This window comes from Pongo pygmaeus, chromosome 3 (genome assembly GCF_028885625.2).
Source record: "Pongo pygmaeus isolate AG05252 chromosome 3, NHGRI_mPonPyg2-v2.0_pri, whole genome shotgun sequence".
Taxonomy (NCBI): domain Eukaryota; kingdom Metazoa; phylum Chordata; class Mammalia; order Primates; family Hominidae; genus Pongo; species Pongo pygmaeus.
In genome coordinates this window covers 155,210,602-155,229,217 of record NC_072376.2, presented here as the reverse complement: position 1 = coordinate 155,229,217, position 18,616 = coordinate 155,210,602, and the positions used below count along the sequence as shown (strand labels likewise).

At 36.4% G+C, this 18,616-nt stretch overlaps 1 protein-coding gene across 8 annotated transcripts in view; it reads left to right on the top strand.

Annotated features, from left to right (window-relative positions):
* Positions 1–18,616, top strand: part of INPP4B (inositol polyphosphate-4-phosphatase type II B) — an 831,569-nt gene that overhangs the window by 670,178 nt on the left and 142,775 nt on the right. For all 8 annotated transcript variants that reach the window (XM_054486648.2, XM_063664144.1, XM_054486649.2 and 5 more), the window contains one exon: positions 17,884–18,061. In XM_054486648.2, the coding sequence (XP_054342623.1) occupies positions 17,884–18,061 (178 nt within the window). The remainder of the gene's footprint in view (positions 1–17,883; positions 18,062–18,616) is intronic.

Sequence of the window (18,616 nt, the reverse complement as noted above, 5' to 3'; positions counted from 1 at the left end):
TTGAAACCTTTTATTTATAACAGGATATCACCCCAGACAAATTAAGTCAAAGCCTTTGGTAGTGGGACCCGGGCATTGATACATTTTAAAAGCTTCCCAGGTGAGTCTAATATGTAGCCAGGGTTGAGAACTACTGATATAGCTATGAGTGAATAGTGCTATCTGAAGACAGATAAAAGGTTTGGAGAATAAAAACAGAAATAGCTACACAGATGAGTTGAACTTGAAAAACTATATAGAACTTCAATTGGTATATATCAAGAGAAAAGGAAATCTAAGTAAAAGAATATTTATTGAGATAAAGTGTTACAACTCACTTACTGGAAATTTTTGTTTAGAGAATCCCAAAACTCATTAGAGTGTTGCAAAATGGAACTGAATGTGAGAGTAAAGCTATAAGAATTTTGATCTTGGACAATCTGGGCTTGAGTAACATACAGACACATACAATTGAACATACCATAGAGGATTTCATACTGAAAACTTGATATCTTTCTAGGATTACCAAAACTCTAATTACACATTTTTTTAATAGACCCAAATTAGGATGTTTGTAACTTATGTATTCTCTTGTAACATCAAACGTCTACTTGTACCTACTGTCAGTTGATTTACTTCAACATCATGTGAAAGTTTATGGATTTCTCCCTCAAAATATGAATCAAGTTTTTACTTTTAGTATTGTTTAAAAGAAAGGAAAATTTATTCCTACAACGTGTATTTTGCTTTCTTTAAACTTTTTCTTTTTCTTTTTTTTTTTTTTGTTTTTTTTTTTTTTTTGAGATGGATTCTTACTCTATCGCCTAAGCTGGAGTGCATTAGTGCCATCTCTGTTCATTGCAACCTCCACCTCCTGGGTTCAAGTGATTCTCCTGCCTCAGCCTCCCAAGTAGCTGGGATTACAGGTGCACACCACCACACCCAACAAATTTTTATTTTTTTTTTGCAGAGACAGATTTTCAACATCTTGCTTAATCTGGTCTTAACTCCTGGGCTCAAGGGATCCGCACACGTTGGTCTTCGAAAGTGTTGGGATTACGTGCATGAGCCACCACACCCAGCTTTTTTGTTCTCTTCTCTTCTCCCTCTTCTCTTCTCTTCTCCTCTTTCCTTGCCCTTCTCTTCTCTTGTCTTTACAGAGTTTTGCTCTTGTTGCCCAGGCTGGAGTACAATGGCAAGATCTTGGCTCACTGCAACCTCTGCCTCCTGGGTTCAAGAGATTCTCCTGTCTCTGTCCTCCCAAATAGCTGGAACTACAGGTGCACACCACCACACCCTGGATAATTTTGTAGTTTTAGTAGAGATGGAGGTTTCACAGTGTTGGCCAGGCTGGTCTCAGACTCCTGACCTCAGGCGATCCACCTGCCTCAATGTCAGGAACATCAGATTCAGACAGAACTTTCATTAAGTAGGATCATGACCTAAAAGCCTAACTCTTTCATTAACACAAAAAAGTAACTAATTAAAACCAAGATGCTTTGTTAAAATAAAAAAATTTTTTAAAAAGCCTGTGAAGGACATGTTAGCTTCTTGAGAATTTTAATTTGTTACTATCTGTGTATTCATTTGGAACAACAGAAATAATGCCCTGCAAGTGGTCCTAATTTAAATGCCTGTCTTGAGCAATTACCCTAGTTACACACCCACCTTCCCCGAATATGCTCCAGATGCTCATAATGAACATTTGCTTCCCCCAGATTTCAGTCAGAAAAGAGAAAAAAATCACCTTGAAAGTATTAAGAAAGTAAATTAAAATGTTACTGATAAGACTGTGGCAGGCTGTACTTGATCTTGCAACAGCTACAGCCTGTGCTGGAATTTGGGGACTTTTTTTTTTTTTTTTTTTTTTTTTTGAGATGGAGTCTCACTCTGTCACCCAGGCTGGAGTACAGGGGTGCAATCTGGGCTCACTGCAACTTCTGCCTCCTGGGTTCAAAGGATTCTTCTGCCTCAGCCTCCTGAGTAGCTGGGACTACAGGCGTATGCTACCATGCCCGGCTAATTTTTTTGTATTTTTAGTAGGGATGGGGTTTTACCATATTGACCAGGCTGGTCTGGAACTCCAGACCTCGTGATCTACCGCCTCGGCCTCCCAAAGTGCTGGGATTACAGGTGTGAGCCACTGCACCCGGCCTGGGGACCTTTTTTAAAGAAAAGTAAAACAGGATTTTAGTCTGTTCCTGCTGCTAACAAAATATCTTAACTAGGTAATTTATAAACAACTGAACCTTACAGCCCTCAGTTCTAGAGAGTAGGAAGTCCAAAATCAAGGCACCAGCAGATTCAGTGTCTGATGAGAGCCCATACCTCATAGATGGCACCTTCTAGCTGTACCCTCACCTGGTAGAAGGGCAAGGCAGCTCTCAGGGGCCTCCCATTACAAGGACAGATTCCTCATGACCTCATCATCTCTCAAAGGCTCCACTTGCTAATATTATCACCTTCATGATTAGGTTTCAACGTACGAATTTTGAGGAACACAAACATTCAGACCACAGCAAACAGCAACACAAAGAGTTAAAGCAGCCTTGTCACCTATAAGATCAGTGGTTAAACAGTCACAGGGCAAAAACTCTGGGACTGAAAAGTTTTCTTACTACTGTAAGGAGGAATAAGGGTAGATATTTTCTTATTCTCTATTATAAATAGGAGGCTTTTTGCATAAAAAGGGGAAAATCATATCAGGGAAATAAGCTGTCCATAACCTATAACATAGTAGGCATCCGATAAACCAGGAATGGGAGAACTGGAGACAAAACCTTATACTGTTACCTTTGAAATGTGTTTTTCTGATAGAATTATTAACCGCTAATTAATTTGGGAGATGCAAAACATAAATTCACATTTCTATGCCTTCTCCAGTAACAAATGAGCAGACTAATCAGTAGTTACAAAAATATTTGTTTTAATCACCTTCACTTCCATTCTTAAGAATAAAAATTTTTATTTCTTTTTATGAAAGAGTGTGAGTGATTTTAAAGCATTCAATGAAAGCAATGTGATCATGTTATTTGATTGGAGATGGTAATTCTTTTTTACCCTACTTGGATTTTTTTTTTCTACTTCTAGCATGATCCCTAGATTCCACTTAGACCTTTGACTTGTCAGTCATTGACAGTGCAATTTAGAGTCTGAGATCTTAACTATGCTTACTATTTTGTATGAACTCATATGTCAGGCCATATATATATATATATATATATATTTTTTTTTTTTTTTTTTTTTCCGAAATGGAGTCTCGCTCCGTCCCCAGGCTGGAGTGCAGTGGTGTGATCTTCGCTCACTGCTAGCTCTGCCTCCCGGGTTCACACCATTCTCCTGCCTCAGCCTCCCGAGTAGCTGGGACTACAGGTGCCCACCACCACACCTGGCTAATTTTTTGTATTTTTAGTAGAGACAGGGTTTCACTGTGTTAGCCAGGATGGTCTCAATCTGCTGACCTCGTGATCCACCCGCCTCGGCCTCCCAAAGTGCTGGGATTACAGGCATGAGCCAACGCGCCCGGCCAAGCCATATATATTTTAAGTAGAAATACTTTGATCCTTTATTGATATATATTTTAATAAATAATTTCACTGATAATTTTCCAGTTTTGTAAAGAAATATGCTTATTGGAAAATGAAAAAATCAAAAGACAGAGATTAAAAGCGTACTTGTAATATTCCTCCTTAACAGCAATTACTGGCAGCATACTGGGTGCTCTCTTCCAGTCTTTTTTTCCACATATAATCTACATCCTTATATTTTTTTCTTTTAAAAATTTGAAACTGCAAAACTGTTTAAAATGACTAATTTTTAAGTTATATACATAATATAGCCCAGGTGTGATGGCTCATGCCTGTAATCCCAGGGCTTTGGGAGGCCGAGGCCAGTGGTTGGCTTGAGCTCAGGAGTTTGAGACCAGCCTGAGCAACATGGCAAAACCCTGTCTCTACAAAAAAATTCGTCATGCTTGGTAGTATGTGCCTTTAGTTCCAGATACTTGGGAGACTAAAGTGGAAGGATCACTTGAGCCTGCAAGGTGGAGGTTGCAGTGAGCCAAGATCACCCCAGTGCACTCCAGCCTCTAGGTGACAGAGGGAGGCCCTGTCTCAAAAAAAAAGTGTGTCTTTGTGTGTGTGTGTGTATGTGTGTATATATATATATATGGTATGCAAATGTATATATATTTATATATAGATAGATATACACACACAGACACACACACATACACATAATATGAATGTAATACTCTTCATTTATAAAACAACTTAAATCTTTGTGTTTCTTTGGAAGTCATGTCCAATACTCCAAATTTAAAAATGTCAGTCTCGTAGGCTATAGCTAAAATTTATCTCCCATTCACTTTCAATATTTCAATAAAGTATATTTCAATAAAAATATATTTTATTTTTTTCTTTTCAGAAAGAACATTTTCTGTCACAAAATTTTCTTTTAAAAATTATGGTAAAATTACATGGGCACTGTAGAAATAAGAATAATTTAAATAAAAGCCCCTGTCAGTTCCTTTTTTTCTTTTGGACTGTGTTCAGTAGCTGACAATATATCATTTTGAAGGAGATGGTAATTAAAGTTTTTCTTTTGATTATAATTTGATTCCTTGGGAGTACATTTTTTTTTTTCCTCCTGTGAGTTAGTTCCTTGTTGGCTACTCTCGGCTCTTAACTTTGTTCATATTTTGGCAAATACGGGCTAGGTCTGCCAAAACTGCCCACCAGGTTTCTCTTCTCCATGTGGACTTCCCTATATACAACTCCTTGTATATAACACCAAATCTTCATAGAGAGAGAGTAAAGTGCTTTTAATTAAGTCGTCATGCTGAGGCTTGAACATACTGTACAAAGTAAATAGTGAGGCCTGCAAAGCTTTGAACTAAATGTGCTACTAAGTAAATGGAAGGATTTTTGCTCAATTTCACATGATCCTGAGTGAATTTGTAATAAGTGAATTTGTAAGGCAGTTTTTCCTCCTTATTTTCATTGTAGCTGTATACAAAAACAAAATTTGTTTATGGCCCACAAATTCAAAGAATAAAGAGGCTTGTATGGTTGAAATCCTACCTGTCGTAGTCCTCTTCTTTAAAATAAACCAATCTCAGCAGTTTAATCTATTTTGCAGCAAGATTTCTTCTTGGAATGTCAAATTATTTAAGTTTTAGCAGTGATTCTCTTAGTCCACAAACACAAATGTTGAAAATGTAATGTTCTTGACTTTTCTGTAACTCTGTTTAATTTTTCTATCCCCTATTCTGGGACAGGCAGAAACTTTCATCTCAGACAATATATAGACTCCGCTCCCAGTGTAGATTTGAATTCTGATTGTCACATACTGTCTTTGTGACATTAGTCAGATTACCACACCTTTCCGTACCTTAGTTTCCTCATCTGTAAAGTGGAAATAATATTTCTTACCCCAGAGGGTGGTTCTTAAAATTCGATGAGTTTATATATGCTAAGCATTTATAACTGTGCCTGGCACATGACGAGGTCTTAATTGATATTAGGTATTATTTATGTAAATATATAGAAATGATATATTTCCACAAAAAATGTTTAGGCAGTTTCTCAATTTAGTGCATGTAAATCTTATTCTTTCTGAAAACTGAGTAGGATTTTACTGATTGGATTTAACATAATTATCTAACCAATGCACTATTGATGGTCATTTAGATTGTTTCTAAGTTTTTGATTAGAACCACCTGCGCTTGCAAGGTATATCCTTATTCATATATCTTTGCAAATTTCTGGGTGTTTCTTCTAGATAAATTCCTACATTTAGTATAACTACACTTAGTTAAGAGGACTTTTTTTTTTTTATGTTTTTAGACGGAGTCTCGCTCTATTGCCCAGGTGGTAGTGCAGTGGTGCAATCTCGGCTCACTGCAAGCTCCGCCTCCCAGGTTCACACCATTCTCCTGCCTCAGCCTCCCGAGTAGCTGGGACTACAGGCACCTGCCACCACGCCCGGCTAATTTTTTGTATTTTTAGTAGGGACAGGGTTTCACCGTGTTAGCCAGGATGGTCTCGATCTCCTGACCTCGTGATCCACCCGCCTCGGCCTCTCAAAGTGCTGGGATTACTGGCATGAGCCACCGCGCCCGGCCAAGAGGACTTCTTTCTTAACTAAGAAACTGAGATTTCTTAGTTAAGAGGTAGTTAAATTTTAGAAGTAATACCACCAAAAAGTTGTATTAATATGCATAATATGCGTAATTTCTCATTCAGTCTTGAGTACTGAGTTTGGATATTATTCATGTGTGAAGTAGAGGTATGGCTGATGAGGTACATATGTATCTATATATTTATAAATATATATCTAGTAGGTAGCTCCACTTTACTCGTATCTTCCATACACCTCAAGATTGAGATATTGAATCATTTTGCATCCCTTTGCCTCTCAAACTTGCTTCTTTTGGGGGTTATTTTCCTTAATAAAAAGGTATGACCATCCACCCCACTGTTCAATGTAGCACCTGAAAATCCTTGACAACTTTTTCTCCCTTGCTTTCACTTAAAATTAGTTTACTTTCTTATATATCTGGAAGTTATGCATTTTAATCACGAAACATGGGTTAAGATAATCCTAGCCCATAGAACCACTGTCTTTTAAATATTCTACTACCAAACCTCTTAATTACCGTCCTTCCTTCCAGACTGGCTCTCATCCAATCAGTTATCCTCATCTTGGTTGGAATTATACTTCTTAAAGGCAAATATTCTTGTGTTTCATAATTTTAAAAATTTCTTAGCTGCCTCTTGCTTGCAGGAGAAAATCTAAGGTGCAATAATATATACATGTGATCTGGCCTTGGTTTCTTCTCCAGCTTCATCTCGCACCATGACACCATCATCTTTCCCTCCCCTCTACCCTCCATAGTGAACCAGAAGAGAACTTTCTCACCACCACAGGTCTTCACTTAAAATCATTTCTGCCTGGAAGCTTCTTCTGACTCCTTGTCTAAGCCAAGTCTGCTTTAAGTCTCCAGTGTACAAAATCCCTCTAGACTGTATGTGCTCTGAGAATATGAAATGTGTCTGTCCAGTTTACCACAGTATCCCCAGGACCTGACTTGATAAGTGTTTGATGAATGGATATATATATGGGGAAATGAATGAGTAACATCAAAGGATTGCCTGCCGTAAGAATAAAGGGAAGAACCAATGACTATGCCTGAAGAAGAGATCAGCGTGATAGAATTAGGTAGCAGACACAGAGACTTTTTGTGGAATTAGGAAAAAGAAACAGAAACAAAGAGACACTTGTGGAAAATGCCTTATAGGCTTTGAAAACAACTATTTGGCAGGTATAACATTAGTGTTTCCTTGCACCTCACTAGCAAGGGAAAATATACTTTTACGTCTTCCGAAAGAAGAAGGGAAACAATTTATATAAAAATGGCTAACTTAAAAACCTGATTCAATATCAGTAATGCAGTAGTGACTTTAACACTTCCAAGTTGTGACATTCTTCCAATAACCTGTCCAAAAGCTTGTGAGGCAAAGAATGATCTGATATTTAGGCAAGAGACACTGTATATAGTGTGACAGTTCAGAATTTAAAAAAATTAAATATTTATTTTAAAGAAAATGACTTTAATTGTAAATGACAAAATGTGTTTGCTAAACTGTCCCCAAATTTTTAATGATATCAAATTTGGTGAAGAGGGCAGTCTGAAAATGACAAAATACATAACCACTCTTGGATTTTCTTGTCTTCACTATAGCTGTGGCTACATGTGTATACCTAGAGATATATCAGAAAAAAAATCAACAAGAAGATTAGAGTTTAAAAGTAAAAATGTGAAGTCTAATATGAAAATTACAGAAAAAATACATTTTTTCTGTTTATTTTTAAAACGAAATATATAAAGATAATATGATTTGAGGATTTATTTTCTGTAAATCAGAAGTTACATTTCTCCTTTGCTGTAAACTGAAACAACATTTTAAACCATGACACAGTATGTTATCTCAGAAGTATTCACTGAATCCAAGGAGGAACTTTTGAACTTATTAAACTCCAAGTGATTTCCAGAATATTTTTAAAGCTGTCTGTTGTTCTAGATATTTAATAGTCATCATTGCAAAGGCAGCATACAGCAGAAAAGAAAGTCATCTATAAATAAATTGCCAGTCATCTACAAATAAAATATACTATATTTTTCAGAGCTTTGAAAGCTAAGTGTAGAACATCTCATTTTTTTATAAGATTACAAACTTTAAAAAACTGTATATATGGAATTTATGTCATGGAAAAATCAAACAATTGGCTGTGTTACATGATATAAATACTGTTATTGCAAAATCTTTATTAGAGGGGACTTTGCCTGAATTATTTCAATGTCCTCTTTCTTGTGATGAGGCTTACATTAATAATTGATTATTGTGGTAACCCCATCAGAGAAGGAAGATGGATTGGCTTATAGTGTCAGCACAGATGGAGAGAAGATAAATTACAGAGGTATTTAGGGGCAACTTGGGGGTTGTATGTGTGTTACGAGTGGAGGTAAGAACCCAGAGGTATCAAGGAAGACTCCCACATACATCTGGGGAATGATAGTGCCATTCACTGCACCCTGGATTATAAACTCCAGCAACACAGAGCAGCTGCTAGAGTGTAGGTGAGTGTGAAAGGATGTTAGGCTGGGCAGGGAGCAAGGACCAAATCTTAAACAATTATTTGCTATGTCAGCTCCTGGCAGTTCACCCTTTAGGCTACGGATACTGCAATTGGTAGGTTTTCAGCTGAAGATTGCCATGATCATAGTATTTGGAGTGACAGTGTAGAGAGAACAGAAGAATGGCAAAGAATTAGACTATTATAATAGTGGCATGAGGGAAGACAGGTACCTGGGGAGTTGAAGATTTTAAGGAAATATCTAACAGAATTTAAATCCAGTTGGCTGAGGGCTTGAGGGAGCCTAGGCAGGATTGAAGGACTTAGGTTTCTGGTTTCTATAACTGGGTAAATGCCAAGACAGCTGAGAAAGGGGATACAGGAAATAAGCCATTCATTTCCATTGCTTAATTAATAAGGTCAGTTGTTTATACTCCATTAAAGAGACATTTTGAGAAATAAGAAAATAATCTTGTTGAGTCTGTGCTTTTTTTCACATTAAGAATCTTTTTTTTTTTTTTTTTTTTTGAGACAGAATCTTGCTCTGTCACCAGGCTGGAGTGCAGTGGCGTGATCTCTGCTCACTGCAAGCTCCGCCTCCCGGGTTCAAGCAATTCTCCTGCCTCAGCCTCTCAAGTAGCTGGGACTACAGGCACCCACCACCACGCCCGGCTAATTTTTTGTATTTTTTGTAGAGATAGGGTTTCACCGTGTTAGCCAGGATCGTCTCGATCTCCTGACCTCATCATCCACCCACCTTAGCCTCCCAAAGTGCTGGGATTATAGGCGTGAGCCACCATGCCCAGCCAAGAATCTTTTAAATCATAGAACTTAGAGAGGATCCCACAGACCATGAATTCTCCTACTTATTTTATTGATGAAAATACCAAGGACCAAAGATTGAGTCACCAGTGCAGCTAATGACGGAACCAGAGCTAGAAAATTAGACTTCTGTCCTTAGTCTCAAGTTCTTCCATACTCATTTACCCTCAAGCAGTCAAAAGATGTTCAACACATAACATCCTCTTAACAAATGTGCAATGTTAGCTTAGGAAGGGATTTTGCTATCCACCAGAGAGAAATAAAATGTAGTTGGTCTAGTCAATTCCTTATGGGTCTTTATGAGAATGTAATTTTTTAAATAAATTATTTGTGCTATTAAAAAACATGTGAATTGATGTGATGATTTGCACTCAGGGTCAGTTACTATATTAATCTGCCTAAAGTTGTTCTGCCTAGTAGTCAGTAAAAATATTTTTAAAGCTCCAGCCTTATCAGTTTTCTATCTGCAGCCCTCTCAAATACACCTTAGGAACACCACTTTTTTAGGAATATGGCCAAAATAAAAATAAAAGGAGTAAATTTTTCACAGATGTTCATAGATTACCATTCATAATACTAAAATATTATAAGCATTTTGAATGAATGAATGAATGAATTAGCAAACTATTCTGCATCACTAAAGTTGAACATTATGTAGCCATTTCAATTATTTGGTGGATTATGAGGCATGTAGAGCTGTATGTAAACAATGTGCCTGAAAGAAAGTATGACATGTGTGCAAAAGACATCAATCTAAACATATCAGTGAATGTGTTGGAAAGGTTAATAAGTTAGAGTGCCACAGATAAATACAGTTATATTTATTTTTGAATATTTGTTTTGTCTTTTTTCCTTTTTTTTAGTTGTAAAATAAGAGAAATGTTTTCATACAATCTTTTTACAACTTCTACTTCCAGCAAATATGGAAACTAGGTAACAAAAACATTCTGCAATCTCAGAGTACCTAGAACAGTTGGATGCAATGTGCCATCCTTTTCCCTTCCTCTCAGGAATGAAGGAACTTTAGTGAGGAGTGGTTAGTAAGCAAGCCCTGAAACTACAGCTGTCCTCAGGATATTCACAGACACCAAGCATCTAGATAAAGCCTTAGGTTTGCAAGCTCTTGTGGGAAGAAGACTCAGACAAAATAGTTTTTCCCTTTTTCTTCTTTCTCACTACCAGCCCTTCATGTAGCGCTTAGTGGGCTGGCATCATCACACATGATCCCCTGATTACCTTGAGTACCCCTGGTTTTTTGCTTTCCTTAATTCATTGACTGAGTAGTAGTTATTAAATATTTGTTGAAAATAATTTACTGTGAGACAATTCTGAAATTCTTTAATTTGTGTTACAAAATAGAATCATACATCTCTAATGAACTTTGTTTTAATTAGGTGAGAACTTCTTTAATTATATTTTATTTTAATATTTATAAGTGATACTTATTCAATTAAAGATGTTTCCCATATTAGTTATAGAATTTTAATTTTTCCAAATTTAAAATGGATTGATACTATGTTCAAGAGATAGTAAAACATAATTAGGAGTTCAAACTGTGTAACAATAAAGATCCGGGTTTGAACCTGGTTTTAGCATCTGTGCTAGTTTGTGTGATCCAAGTCAAGTTACTTAACCTACTCAGGCTTCAATTTCTACATCTTGAATTAATATTTGTTCCTTAGAGGGTTGTTGTCAAAATTAAATAATATAATCCCTGAAAAACTAGCATTTAACATAATGCTAGGTCCATAGCATATATGTACCCAATGATTATTATCTATTAAAGTGATAGAGGAGGAGATTTAAATTATTAGCATAAATTATATAGTATAAAATATTGGCTTTATTAGGCACTGTCTTAAAGTATTGTCAAATTTAACATGGAAAAAAATAAAATGGCTTATATATGTACCTTCTGGTTTTTTTGTATTCTTATTCCAGAATCATAATCATTAGTCTATAATATCATATGTTGGAATGATTTGTTTTTTTCTAAAAGAAATTTATTATAGTATAGTTTGTCTAGGATAAAAATGAACTATTGTAAGTATATAATTCCAAGATTTTTAGTAAGTTTACAGAGTTGTGCAGTCATCATCACAATCCCATTTTAGGACATTTTTGTCACCCCATAAAGGTCTCTCATGCCTGTTTGCAGTCAAAGGAACTTTTATATTTGCAGAGTATTGGGGTATGATATTTACTCCTGGACCTTTCTTACTCTATACTTTTATTAAGTATATTAGGGCATAAGGTCTAGGATGAGGCTGAGAAGTTTTCGAGGTTGGAAGGAATCAGGAGACCAGGTTTGGGTATTATCTCCACAGGGACAACATGAAAATACCAGAAGCCAAACTAGGCAGAAATAGAACTGACTAGACCTTGGAAGGTGACAAACGAAATCAAGGCAAATAAACTCATGGACAAGTGGAAATAGGCCAGGAAAGGAAATAAAGCATGTTGGACTGTGCTTATTTAAAGGTCATATAATAGTACCTGGAAAATTTGAATTAAAGCAAGAATAGGGCTAAATAGAGGATGTACATAAAAAAGAGGTTTCAATGGTTTAGAAAGTACAAGTAAGAACTTGCAAACTAAAAAATGGAATAGTAGAAGCCACTGTGATCTGAACCAATAAACACATTTTCTTAGAGGGGGAATTTTCAGCAGAAATGAATGTTATTTTTTTTCCTATTAGCATCGTTTTTCACAGAGCTAATAAATGGCAGAATCAACTTTTGATTCACAATACTCTTTGGCTCTAAAATTTTCATGAAACCATTTTTTTTTTTTTTTGAGATGGAATTTTGCTCTGTCGCCCTCACTGGAGTGCAGTGGGGTGATCTCGGCTCACTGCAACCTCCGCCTCCCAGGTTCAAGCAATTCTCCTACCTCAGCCTCCTGAGTAGCTGGGACTACAGGTGCACGCTGCCACACCTGGCTAATTTTTTGTATTTTAGTAGAGACAGGGTTTTGCTATGTTTCCCAGGCTGGCCTCGAACTTCTGAGCTCAGGCAAGCTGCCCACCTCGGCCTCCCAAAATGCTGGGATTACAGGTATGAGCCACTGCGCCCGGCCCAAAACTGTGACTTTTTTTAAAACAGGAGTAAAGGTAAATATCAATTTAAGTACAGATCATATAACTCATTTAATTATATAAGTGAAGTCCAAAAGAGGTAAAATACTGTTTTGTTTTGTTTTTTTCTAATTCTTTTCTCCAAACCCCACTCCCAGTAGAAAATGGAAAGGGTGCGTTGGGGAAAGCAGAGAGGCATGAAGCCCGTTATTAAAACCTGTGAGACCAGAAGGGTGTGTTTAAGTACACTATAGTGTGAATTTTCTTTTGTGATCCATATTATTTTCTTCTCAGTCAGAACTGAGAGCATATATATCCCTTCCTCTGGATTCAAGAGACCACATTTTTTTTTTTTTACAAGTAGTGTTTGAGCTAGAAAAAAAATAAGTGGAAATAGTTCTAGATTTTTTTTTCTCTGGACACTTAATTCTGCCACAGGAGAAGAGACACACCACTCTAAGTCATTTTTCCCTAAACTCACCAATCCTAATCCCCTTCTATTCATGCCCCACCTTCCCTGTCTTTTCCTTCTTGTTTTCCTCCTTGCTTGTTAATCATCTCTCATCTGTATTTTTTAATGGCTCCACTGCACAAAACAGTAGCTTGGCTGAGCAAACAGATTAAGGAGTAGAGGTAGCAATGGAGTGGGAAGGGAAAGGATGGATAAGTAACAGAGTAAGTCCCACAATGTGCACTTGTGGTCAAGGAGTTAAGGAAAATAAATTATATTTCTCTTCTTGTCTGCCTCCTGCCATCTTCAAACCCTAACCGTAAGTCAAGGACTTCAATATCTGAGAGTATTATTTATCTTACAATAGATAAGTTTAAGTACAGAGGTATGGAAACCAGTTTGTGAGCTATTACAATAATCCTAGTGGTAGAAATGATGGGGTGGTTGCAATGAGTGTAGAAATAAGTGGTTGGATTCTGGGTATATTTTGAAGGAAAAGACAAGACTTTCTGAAAAGTTGGATGAAAGATAAGAGACAAAGAGTCATAGACAATATTAAATGGACCTGCCATAATCTAAGATGGGGAAGAGTGCAAAGGAGCTGGGTGTTGAAAGTGGGGAGCAGATCTCGGGATCAGTTTGGGACAGGTTAAGCTGGAGCTGTAAACAGGAGAGCTTTAGTTTTCATTGGAGTTCAGCGGGAAAGTCTAGGCTAGAGATGGAGATTTGGAAATCATTAGTGCAGCATGTGTATTTAAACCATGAGATTACTTACGAGGGACATATAGATAAGAGTTCCAAGAGCTGAGTCTTGGAGCAAGAGGATAGGAAAATAAGGAAGACCAGGAAAAAGGGACTGGGACAAATATACACTCAGGAATATATAAGTCCTTGTTTTAATTGTATTTTCGTTAGCAATTAGAGCTTATGAATGTAAATGTTACTTCATTATGTGCTTTATATTTTTTTCACATCTCCAAGATATGACATGGATAGTAACAACGTATACACACACAAACATGTAAGGATGGGGATGTAGGTGTACATTCTAATGAAAATAATATTAAATATATTAAATAACCATATTTAAATGAATATATTTAAGTATATAGTACACTTTAATTCACACTCTCCATAGAAAAATATTATAAAACTAATTTCAATTTTCATTATCTGTGATTTGCAGTACTATTTATATTCTATAAAATATTTTGTCCAAGTAAATATTTTGCCTTTCTTCCAGAGTTGTCTGATTGATCATTGACTCAAGTGTTTGGATCCAGTTTAAATTTCATACTACTATAAAATAGAGTTTGGTTATATTCTTTTTATCTAGATAATTAAATTATACTTATTACTTCCCATTTAAGAAGCTATAACTGTTAAAATATATGACTTGTTTAAAGAGTAAGGCACTGAATAGGTAGATAAAATTTATATATACTTAAAATTATTTTGTGAGTGGTGATTTTTTTTCCATACCATACTATTTCATCCTTTCATCTTGGACACCAACGTTGGCTTTTATTATGGAAAATGAATCTTTCAGCCTCACTAGGTGAGGTGCTCATCGTTAAAAAGACTTCATCAGAACAACCGATGCATGCTACACAACTCTGCTCCAAAGGAGACTGAATTAGGAGAAAGAGGCAGGAGTTAGGATTATGTCCCATCATGGTGATTGAAGAATGTATTGGGGAGAGGAAAGGGAATATATTGGGAGGGAAAAGATGAAATCATGATGAAAAAGGTTAGGAGAGCAAACACTGGCAATGAGGAGGGAACCAAAGCAACTTGTGTGAATAAGATGGGTTGTAAAAGTAGCCTTGTAAAAGGTGCTAAGAAAATTTGAATACCTTAAGAACGAACTTTTATGAGAGTCCTTGTGTAGCATGATCAAGGGTTTAGAGGGGATCTCAGTCACAACAATGACAGGGTATCTCTAAAGATGTTCCGTCCCTGCGTCCGTATCTCTGGAGGTGCTTGTCACAAATGCTACAGCCTACTAAAGCAGAATCTCTTAGCAGATGTTGCCAAGGAATCTGCATTTTTTTCAATAAACATTGAGGCCCTGTCCTCATCACCAAGGAAATCTTATTGTGACTTCTAAAATTTGAGCACCATTCAACTAGGGCATAAATAAAGAACATGTGCAGAATAAATATTAGAAATGTGTGAATTAGAATAGAATGGAGTGGAGACTGTCAGGGAATTTGATAATGAAAGTAGTAATATTCAGGAAAATAGTAACAGTGAACTTCTGGGAAAGAATAATAGTAAAGAAGGAAGGCAATAGTGATAGGAGTAAAATGGAATGGATAGAAGTGAGCGTATGAGAGGCCAGAGAAGACACATTCAGAAAGCAATCATATGGTTTTTTCCAATTCTGTGAAGAAAGTCATTGGTAGCTTGATGGGGATGGCATTGAATCTATAAATTATCTTGGGCAGTGGGGAGGGATAGCATTAGGAGATATACCTAATGTAAATGATGAGTTAATGGGTGCAGCACACAAACATGGCACACGTATACATATGTAACAAACCTGCACGTTATGCACATGTACCCTAGAACTTAATAATATAATAATAATAATATAATAATAATAATAATATTAATAGTATAATAATAATAATAATAAAAGAAAGCAGTCATGTGAAGAGAGAGATGGAAGACCCCACAAGGCCATGAGCATTCTAGCTTTCCAAAGGCTAAGCCATGGGGAGCCTGTAAATAGCCATAGGAGGACACAGGAAGCGACCTCTGATGACAGGATAGCAGACCTGCAAAGAGGGATCACATAGCAGTGACCACATGGCTCTGCATTGGGTCTGTAAGTAGGTCCTGCTTTCTGCTCTCTGAGCTGCTGGGTATCAAACGTTGTTCAAATTCTGGTGACACGTCTGTATCTTTAGAGAATCATTTTCTTTACAAAAATAATGTGGAGCTGTTTGATTTATTAAAGCCTGTTACGGATTAAACTTTACATCCAGCCTGAGTTCATGATTTCTTTTGTAAAGTCCTTAGTACACTCTTGCATGATATCTGTCTCAACCACTCAAGAAGCCAGAAAGAGACATAGAGAATTGGCTAGGACTACTGTTTCCTTTCCCCTCCTCGCAATTGTTTTTTTTCATTTACTTTAACTTGCGTTAAGACATACATAATAGCAAATTAAGGTACGTTTTATCTGAAGCCCCTCGCTTCTGACATTTAAAAGTCTACAAGTAAACTAGTAATATGTTTCTTAGCCTTCATAAATCTGATACCTTCATTGACTTCTTGTTCAATCTTCTGAATAGCCCAAGCCTCAAAGGGCGTTTCTTTTAATCTTCTACTAAATAAGTAAATAAATAAAATAGGAGGAATATTCATTATATGTTTGCAAAAAAAAATTGTTTCCTTAAAGATTCTGATAATTTTCCCCTGAAAAATCACTAGTGTGAGAGGAATAGGACAGATAACGCTTCCTAGATGTCAGTTTTTCTTAGTGGTGTCTGAGGTTTCAAGATGAGAAATAAAATTATGGAATTTAAATAATTGAGCTGATAAAAATGTAGGAGACATATTCAGTAAATAACATCGACTGCAAAGTTTTTTGAAAAAATGTCTTGACATTTGGGTATAATGGGATGTAAGCAAGTTTACACGAATCTTGTGCATGCATGAGCCATTACTTCCCTCTTCTTTCCTTCTGGCAACTGTTTTGCTGTTTTGCGGCTTTCCTGCTGGAGTGCCTCTTCCTAATGAAATGGATCAAAGATTCCTTCACTCTAAAGAATCCCTGCTCCCATAATGTGCTTGATTAGTTCCTGGATGATGATTATAAAAGTCAATAATTCTCAAGCCCGTAATCCCAGCACTTTGGGAGGCTAAGAGGAGAGGATGGCTCGAGGCCAGGCATTCAAGACCAGTCTGTGCAAACATAGTAAGACCTAGTCTTTATGAAAAAAAATTTTTTAATTTAATCAGGTGTGATGGCTTGTACCTGTAGTCCCAGCTACTCAAGAGGCTGAGGCGGGAGGATCATTGCCTACCAAGAGTTAGATGATGCAGTGGACTCTGATTGTGCCACTGTACTACAGCCTGGGTGACAGAGTGAGATGCTGTCTCTTAAAAAGAAAAGTCAATAATTCTTTAGTTAATAACCAATTTTGGATTTCTTTGTATGTTAAATGGAAAACCATAAGAAGAAAAAGTGTCGTGATAAAATAACACTATGTAATAGCATTCTGCTACTAATGTCCTTTTTCTGTCCAATAAATTTGTCCATGTGCCCACTTGACATTAATTAATTTTCTCCTCATTTCTCAGCTATTAAAATTTACTTCCTCCACACCCCTCACCTAGTAACATGGGGGGAAACGTTAGGTAGTAGGTATTGAATGCTATTTCTGTGCCAAGCACAATTTTAGGCACTTTATATGAATGACTTCTAATGTTACACACCTCATAGAATTGTTTAGATGATTATTCCCACTTTCCTGATGAGGAAGAAGGCTGCCCAAAGTCACCCAGCTAGTTAGTGACAAACCAGGATTTAAGTTGAGATTGGCTTGAATCTTTTCCCACTGGCTTATGTGGCTTCAAGTTCATTAAAAATTAATAGTAATACTAATTTGTTTTGAATACTAATACTTGACATGATTACATATATGTAATTACAATAATGTAATCATGTCAAGTATTAGTATTAATCTTCCCAGTGTTTTAGCAAAAAAAGATTACCTAGTTTTAAAAAGCATTTTCGTCACCTTACATAAAAATTGCTAGTGCATTATTAAAAATCTCCTAGGGCAGTTCTTATCAATAGGAAAGCGTGATACTTGGAGTTCTGTTTATCATTTGCCATCTGATATTAAGGGCTGAACGTTCGTTATGCTGTTTGTGTAACTTATTTTTATCTTTGTTTTTGCAGTACCGGATACCAGTTTATTTACTATTCACCTGAAAACACAGCCAAAGCAAAGGAAGTTCTCAGCAACATCAATCAACTACAACCTCTTATAGCAACCCATGCAGACCTACTGCTTAATTCTGCAAGCCAGCATTCTCCAGACAGCTTGAAGAATTCTTTAAAGATGCTTTCAGAAAAAGTAAGATCCAAATCATCACTATAGTTGGGAAAATGAAATACTCAAATTCCCATTGGTCTGGCTTTCTGCATACATTGCCTTTCGTAGCATCTGGAAATGTAAAATAGAGTAGGTTAAAAAGTAAGCTTCAAAGTATTGCCACAGGATCAAAATAAATTGGCCTCATTCTCTGTTCAAATCTTACTGAGTACTCTCTTTTTTTTTCTTAGTAGGAAATGAAACCTGTTATTGGTTGGTATATATCTTCTCTTTTCCTTGGCATCTTTCATTTTCTTTGGTTTATGGTCTTATTAAGTGAATTAAATTAGATTTTGAAAATTACTTTATTTTCCTCTGGTGATCACCTAATTTTTATGCAAATAAAGCTTTACATTTGAATAGGAATGCCACTTCATTTGAAGGCAGAACTTTGATGTGGATTTACATCAGTCTGTATGGGGTACTTCCTCTGCCTCAGTTTGCTCTCTACATTATTTACTGAGGATAGGTTCCAAAAATTTCCAAATGTGTTAGTTATTCGAAAAGCGGTATAATCTAAGCCTTAGTTTTTCCAAA